Below are 8,900 nucleotides of genomic sequence, written 5' to 3'. Positions count from 1 at the left end.
GTAATATTAATTTGAGATTTTCTATAAAATGATGTTCCAGGACCCAAAAGGTTAAATAGCACAAATATGATAAGCACACCTGCAGTGCAGTATGGAAACAGTACAACAAAATGGCCGTTTTACACTAATTTGTCTACATAAATGCCACTCTAATATATATTCTATTCTCTTTGATTTTACGTCACTGATCTATTATTTGAAAGACGACATTTTATTAAACAAGGAATGAACTAATGATTACGAAAATAAAAAATCATTTCTTCCGTACATTTTGAAAATTCATAATTTTTTTATCGGAGATAGTTTAGATGTGCTACAATATAGTGAAGAATATTTTACTTAGATGCGTCTTTTCCTTTAAACCCGGGAATATCCTTTTTCAGAAACGTATCTAATTAAATATTTTTTTTTGTAAATTTATCAAGAAATTTTGCTTTTCTTCTGAATTCTTTCTTAAGAAAATTATAAAAATTTGTTCGTGTTCAGGGCCCAAGGAGAGAGTGTACACTTGAAGAGAGAGAGAGAAAATAAGGAAAACAAGCAGAAAATACCTGTGATTTCCGAGGACTATACGTGTATTATTTAGCTAAACTTGACTTCGCAATCAATTCAGTGGAAAAAGAAACAAACTTCATTTTGTCAGTGTCTAAAAAGCGTTTGCAAGAGGAGGACGGAATTGAGCCCATTCCGTTGCCAGTTGCAGTTCGTAGTCTGAATTCGTTTTTGAGCAATCTCTAAGTATCTCAAATTCTCAAAACGAAGAGCGAAATCAGAAATATCAGGAGCAGTCTGCAGTATTCACGCACAGAAAAATATCGTAGGTTTTAATCATGACCTGAAAACTGAGGTTTTAGCCGTCGCGAAACTTATTTTTGATAAAGTTTGTTATCACAAAAATTACCCCTCCTATCAATTTTGTACATGACCACTTTTTTCAGCAAAGATACTTTTTGTGGCAGATTTAATGGATAAAGATACTTTTTTGGCAGATTTTATGGTCTTAGATACTATTTACGGCAATTTTTGTCTGTTTGATCGTTCTTATTTGGCATTTTTTTGGGTGTAATTGGTGCACAGTGGTCACTTGGAAGAAGTACCTTTTTTCGATACTTAGTTTTTTTTTTCAGATGTTTGGCTGCTAGGGATAAAATGCCTATCTCTAGGTCCAGGGTTCCCCCTGTCAATCCCTTACAGTTGGAAAACATCTACACCCTCATCAAGCTTTCGGAGGAGATCGAGGAACAGAGATACGAATCAGCTTGTCAGGATATTCAGGTCAGCTTGTTATTATATATAGGTCAGCTTAGGTCCGCTTGTCAGGATATACAGGTCAGCTTATTAGGATATATAGATCAGCTTGTCTTGTCAGGATATATAGGTCAGCTTGTCAGGATATATAGGTCAGCTTGTCAGGATATACAAGTCAGCTTATCAGGTTATATAGATCAGCTTGTCTTGTCAGGATATATAAGTCAGCTTGTCAGGATATATAGGTCAGCTTGTCAGGATATGCAGGTCAGCTTGTCAGGATATATAGGTTAGCTTGTCAGGATATATTCAGTGAATTCCAGATATATGAATACATAGCAAGAGTTTTTTTTATAATGTCGTATTACATAATTAAGATCAAATGCTGCGGAAAAATGAGTTTAATATTGATATATCAATTGCAATCATATTTCAGGGCTATTAATTTACCTTGAATTAAAAATAAAAAGAGTTTTTTTTAGAATTACCAAAAAACGTCGTCTATGTATTCATGTATCTGGGATTCACTGTAGTTATCTAGGTTGATGTAACTGATGTTATCTAGGTTGATGTAACTGATGTTATCTAGGTTAATGTAACTGATGTTATCTAGGTTGATGTAACTGATGTTATCTATCTAGGTTGATGTAACTGATGTTATCTAGGTTGATGTAACTGATGTTATCTAGGTTAATGTAACTGATGTTATCTAGGTTGATGTAACTGATGTTATCTAGGTTGATGTAACTGATGTTATCTAGGTTGATGTAACTGATGTTATTGAGGAGAATGATCTGTGGCTGGTCAAGTATGATGAACTCTCCCAAAAGACGAGATCTATCCCTCTGTCTCATCTGGGATGTTGCAAGGTTTGATCGAACGACTGGGACAGTATATTTTTATTTTGTTTTTTTTTCCAAGTGACCAAAAACTTAATCTTAAGTGACCCACTTTTTTTAAAATGTCCAGTATTTTAAGTTTAATGAGGAAAATATCTTAGTTTTTCTATTGTAAAACGTGTTGAATTTTGCCGCAACTTTAGTTAGAGACGATTAAAAGTAATCCATTTTTAACTAGAAGAACAAGGAAATATCATTAATCCTTGATGAGACAAAAACTTAATTATGGGTCACTTAATTTCAATTAACAAAGAACTGAGGATCTATTATTGAAAATTTGAATTAATTTAGGAAGGAGGTGAGCTGTTCAGTGCCCTGTGTATGTGGGTAGATGTGAACCAACGTTATGTTGATTTAGGATTGTTTCCTCAGTGGTACGATATCGCTAGGAAAGCTGAAAATCAACTAGATCCGCCCAAACAAAATTTTGAAAATAATTTCATAACTTCCGATTAGAGAGTTGAATATTGACGAAATGAAAACTGAGTGGGTTAAGGTGAGTTATTGAAAATAAAAAAGTTCTAGGAAAAATACACGAAAATTATAAAGCTAAATTTTTTTCATGATAATCGCAGTTTTTATTAACAATTTTCAATTTTTAATATCAGCTGCTGTTTAACAATCGTCAAAAAACGTCCTCCTGCGTCAAAACGGTTTATCTGAAATGAGCTGCAAACTTTTGAATTAACATTGGACGAACTGAGTTAAACCCTTTCTCTCTGTGCATAGAGAAAAACCAAACATCCTTCGCCAATAAGGATCCGCTCTGAAAAACAAAATGTATCTGGATCTGGATTGATTGATTGATCTGGATTGATTATTTTACTGAAACAATAGAAGAATTTTCCATGTTTTCGCTTATTTTTATTCTAACATTTAATGAGGTAAGTATGTTTGTATTAATCTTCCCCGGATCCGGATTCAGGAAGTTAAAATGAACAACGGATCAGGATCCTAAGCATTGCATTGAAGAATCTGTTAAGGTTTGTATCCGGCCTGAGCAGAGCTTTACACGCGCTATCCTAGAGATATATATGTACGACGGAGGAACTCTTGGTGAAGTTGTCTCAGCTCTCAGGTAAACTATCCATTTTAATTGTTCGCGGGGTAGGTATTTCTAAGACACAATTTTTGATAAAAATTTAGACTTCAAAAGACACTTTTTTGATCTTTTTTGATATTTTTTTATCCAAAAATATGCATTTATTTTGCCCAATTCAGCGAATATAAAAAGATTATTTTCATAGAGGGCAGGGGAATGATTTTTAAAGAAATATACACCCTCGCTATTTTAAATTTGTAAGCGCGGAGCGCGCTGAATTAAGGTTTTCGTTGAATTTAAAAAGATAATAAATAATTGTAGTGGAAATTAAAGGAATTTTTTTTAGAATTTGGTTCATTTTTTTCAAATATTTTTTCCAATTTAAATTATTCCGTGAAATATTCGTTGTGTTGAAATGAAAATGTGTAACTAAGTTTTCGCTGGATTTAGCTGCATAAATATATTATTTCTTGAAAGATTATTTCCTCAATTGGGAAAATAGATATGTTTTTTTAGGGGAAATTATTGTGTATTTTGGCTTTAAGTATGTATAAGGACGAAGAAACTTGCCTTTTCATGTTCATTTTTCATCCGCCTGTATTCGCCTGGAATAATGTGCATATAGCCTTTATTTTCTTTTAAGGTCAAAATTTAGCAAAGAGTAAAAAAGGGCCAATGTTTTCAAAATTGTTTATTTAGACATTTGCTTTTCTTACACTTCAACAAATTTTGAGCCCGAAGATATGTGCACTCAACAAACCAAAAACGATGCAAAAACAAACATGTTGTTACGATCGTTAAGGTTCTTTAATCTTTAGTCATTTTTTAAGACAATAATAAAGTTTTGAAATCTTTTAATTTTCATTAAATTATTTTAAAAAAAACGGTCTCAAACGATGACAGCGTAAAAAATAAATATTTTTTGTTTAGAAAGCAGAAGCAGTACAGGATAATACAAGAGATATCTGACAAAGTAAGACATAAGTTAAAATAAAGTTCAAGTGACCCCTCTATTGCGGCATGTGTCAGTGCCCTGTTGAACCAATGCGGAGGATATACTATAATAACCAGAAAAATGCTGAAAGGAAAGACGACATTAATTAAATCAATACTTTAGTTTATTTACTGTTGTGTCAAAGCAAATCGTTTTACTTGTAACTTATTAATTCACTTATTAAGTAAAATGGGTTTGTTTCCACTGCACATTTGATGTCTCTATTTGGGATATTAAAATTGTGTATTGACCTTAAAAGTCGTCTTCCCATTCCAAAGTTTTCTGGTTATCACTGTTTTTTTTTAATGTTCTTCTATTGTTTCTGTATTAGAAATTCGCCACGTAACTTTTAAAGAGAAATCCCAATTATGGAGGAGTACTTCTTAAGAAGACTTAAATGGACTGTAAGCGTAATTTCAAGTTAGCCTCCATGCAATATTGTGAAAGGACATTATTCTAGGTTTAAAAGTGTTTAATCTGATAATTCTGATATGTCTTACTGTAATAGAAATCCGCAAGTTTCTTTTGTAGATCAAGAATACAATTTTTCAAAATTATAAGCATTTATGTTTAAGGATACCGCACAGAAATTACGCTTACAGTCCGTTAAAGCCATATATTTTTTAAGCGCACGATTTTTTATCATTTTAATTATAATTTTGGATTTTTAAAATCTGATAATTTATAGTTTTTTCGTTTAAATCTGTTATTTTAAATCTTTAGGCTGATGTGTTCCTTGATGTGTATACGGTGTATCATAAGAACAATTACAACCCAACAGTAACTAATGATAATCATCTCTACTCCATCATGAGAACTCTATTCGATACCTTCAGTAAGGTTAGCGCGTTGATATTCCTCGTGGAAATCTGAACTAGGAAGACGACTTTTAGACTCAAGTTGCGACTATAGTCCACGAGCCACATAAGTTATACGATGTAAACAACTCCATTTAACTTCAGTGATTTAATAAGAGCTACTAGTAAAACTACCTACTTTTTAACAAAATTAAATACACTTAATAGCATTAATGTCGTCTTCCTATTCTACAGTTTTCTGAAAAATATAAATTCCCTGTATTCCCTTTCTCCTATTTCTTTAAAAAAGAGATTTTTTTTGTCCCCAGGACATGATCGGGTTGTTACGATCAAATCTTGGAATTTTTTCTATTGCAAAAGTTTGGTGTTGTATGGGCTTATATTGATTTACCATGGGTTGTAATCGGGTGCCATACAGATAGGAAACATCACACTCATTGCTCCCTATAATTAGTAAGCCCGGATTGGATACCCCCAGGTACCTAAATTTGGCAACTCTCCCTGCTTGTCCACTTTTCCTCTCTTTTTCATCATTCACTTGGATCAATCCACTTAAAGCTTCTTTCTTGTTGAGTAGAAACCACGCACCTTTTGCTGCGAGATTTTTGGACAGCCGCCCCTCTGTCCTCCTACATCCGTCAGGTAGTCATAACTGCTTAACCAGATGTCGGCTTCAGATGCTTTTGAAACCACAGGTTTGTGTGGAGTACGGGAATCGAACCCGTGAACACCAGTCTTGACACCAATCCAGTTTCTGGCTGTGGACAAGTGTGCTTAATTTCAGTGATCTAACGAGAACTGGTGTCACACACTAGCCATCCCACCCCACTCTTCTATTCAAATACCTTTTCTTTCTTACAATTCTCCTTTAGTTGACTTGTGCAGTTTTAATCTTTGTTTCTTTTTTAGGGATTGTTCGCAAAACATAAATGGAATTGTCAGAAGCTACAATGAATCGCTTTTATATTATTTGTATATATTATTGTCTAGACTGGATACGAGGATCCATTGAGTAAATTCCAGGATTACAGCCAGGGATTCAAGAACTACTTCAGGACAGATAGATCAAAGATACAGGTTTATTATTATTACAGCCAGGGATTCAAGAACTACTTCAGGACAGATAGATCAAAGATACAGGTTTATTATTATTACAGCCAGGGATTCAAGAACTACTTCAGGACAGATAGATCAAAGATACAGGTTTATTATTATTACAGCCAGGGATTCAAGAACTACTTCAGGACAGATAGATCAAAGATACAGGTTTATTATTNTCCTGACACTTAAGTTGTTACACGGAAATTGATGAAAACCTGGTCCACCAGATTCCTATTCCTTAAAATAATTTATCGTATAATTATATTTTCAATAATAATTAAGTCTTTATGTAATAAATATCTGATTTGATTTTTTTCTTTGGAAAAACATTTCTTTGTTTTTTTTCGGATAAGAAACTTTTTTGTCAAAATCAGCCTTTTTTTTCGGAGACTGTTTTTTTTTGTCAAAATCAGCCTTTTTCTTCGGAGACTGTTTTTTTTTGGACAAAATCAGCCTTTTTCTTCGAGACTGCTTTCTTTTCGGAAACCTAGCTTCACTCTTACGGAAAAGTAGATTTGTTTTTATCATGTAAAATCATTGTTTTTGTAAAACCAGATTATTTTTGTAAACCCAGATACCGTCCTCTGGAAAACTAGCGTTGCTTTTATAAACAAAAGAATTTTCTCCGAAAAAAAAAATATCTTAGACATATAATTTTCTTTAACATTGTGAAAATGACATATCAATCCTTTCTTTGATTGAACATAATTCTTAATCAAATCTTTATTCAAGTTGTTTTATTTTCAGCCTCAGACCGAGTTGATAATGAACCCTGTGCAGTTTAATGGAACCTCCTCGTTTCCTTCTCAGGATTCAGGTTTATACTTTTTTATCAAGTTAGAAGGAAGCATTTTCTTTAATAGTTTATTTTCCCAAGTCGTTTAAAAAATGTCAAATACAATGGGAATAAAAGTTTATAATGAGTGGAGGGAGGTAATACACAATCCATAGATAGCCTACATTTTAGGATACACATTCCATAAATATCCTACCTTTTAGGATACACATTCCATATACATTTTAGGATACACATTCCATAAATATCCTACATTTTAGGATACACATTCCATAAATATCCTACATTTTAGGATACACATTCCATAAATATCCTACCTTTTAGGATACACATTCCATAAATATCCTACCTTTTAGGATACTCATTCCATAAATATCCTACATTTTAGGATACACATTCCATAAATATCCTACATTTTAGGATACACATTCCATAAATATCCTACCTTTTAGGATACACATTCCATAAATATCCTACCTTTTAGGATACACATTCCATAAATATCCTACATTTTAGGATACACATTCCATAAATATCCTTGCTTTTAGGATACACATTCCATAGATAGCCTACCTTTTAGGATACACATTCCTTAAATATCCTACCTTTTAGAATACACATTCCATAGATATCCTACATTTTAGAATGCACATTCCATAGATATCCTACATTTTAGGATACACATTCCATAAATATCCTACCTTTTAGGATACACATTCTATAGATAGCCTACCTTTTAGGATACACATTCTATAGATAGCCTACCTTTTATGATACACATTCCATAAATATCCTACCTTTTAGAATACACATTCCATAGATATCCTACATTTTAGAATACACATTCCATAGATAGCCTACATTTTAGGATATACATTCCATAAATATCCTAGCTTTTAGGATACTCATTCCATAAATATCCTACCTTTTAGGATACACATTCCATAGATAGACTACCTTTTAGGATACACATTCCATAAATATCCTACCTTTTAGAATACACATTCCATAGATATCCTACATTTTAGAATACACATTCCATAGATATCCTACATTTTAGGATACACATTCCATAAATATCCTACCTTTTAGGATACACATTCTATAGATAACCTACCTTTTAAGATACACATTCCTTAAATATCCTACCTTTTAGAATACACATTCCATAGATATCCTACATTTTAGGATACACATTCCATAGATATCCTACCTTTTAGGATACACATTCCGTAGATATCCTACCTTTAAGGATACACATTCCATATATACCCCTACCTTTTAGGATACAAATTCCATAAATATCCTAAATTTTAGGATACACATTACATAGATATACTACATTTTAGGATACACAGTACATAGATATCCTACATTTTAGGATATACATCACCCCGTGAATATGGTGGATATCTACATGCTATATTTTAGGATACACATCACCCCGTGAATATGGTGGATATCTTCCGGCTATGCCACCCATGGATATTACCTCAAACTCTGTGACTAACTTCAGGTGATACATTAATATATAAAATATAACAAATCTTTGTACAGCTGTATTTGACGTCATTGGTTATTTTAATTGCTTAATTGAGCGTTCAACAATCAACATTAAAACCTCATTTATTTAACACAATAGTGAATGGTTTGTGCTAAAAGTAATTACAAATTAATAATGTTAAATTGTATTTTAAAGTTATCTTTTGTTGGATAAAGGATCTTTTGTTAAAATAAACCTGAATTAGTGAATAAGATACGCATCTATTTTGCTAGAAAATTAGGCAATATTCGTAAAAGAAAATTTTCATATGTAGTCAAATATAAAACGTTAAAAAATGTGAGATAATGTCGTCTTTTGTTTCTTCATAAGCAATGAAAAAATTTTGCATAGTTGTTTTATTATTTAGCCCATAAACTCGTCAATTGATTTGTTGGGATTTAAATTATAAAGTATGAATCATTANTGTTGTACTCACCACTCTGAAGTGGATATAAATGT

At 32.4% G+C, this 8,900-nt stretch overlaps 1 protein-coding gene across 1 annotated transcript; it reads left to right on the top strand.

The window, feature by feature from the left end:
- Positions 1-715: 715 nt before the first annotated feature.
- On the top strand, positions 716-8,418 carry LOC111697433 (uncharacterized). The gene is made up of 11 exons (XM_023467455.1): positions 716-817; positions 1,128-1,275; positions 2,010-2,117; positions 2,439-2,536; positions 2,604-2,643; positions 3,131-3,225; positions 4,120-4,162; positions 4,907-5,023; positions 5,992-6,078; positions 6,850-6,919; positions 8,330-8,418. Exons 2-11 carry the CDS (start codon positions 1,150-1,152, stop codon positions 8,416-8,418), a joined length of 873 nt encoding a protein of 290 aa, XP_023323223.1. The 5' UTR covers positions 716-817; positions 1,128-1,149.
- Positions 8,419-8,900: the final 482 nt, after the last annotated feature.

This window comes from Eurytemora carolleeae, unplaced genomic scaffold, assembly GCF_000591075.1.
Source record: "Eurytemora carolleeae unplaced genomic scaffold, Eaff_2.0 scaffold45, whole genome shotgun sequence".
NCBI lineage: Eukaryota > Metazoa > Arthropoda > Copepoda > Calanoida > Temoridae > Eurytemora > Eurytemora carolleeae.
This window is presented reverse-complemented; position numbering and strand designations above follow the sequence as displayed.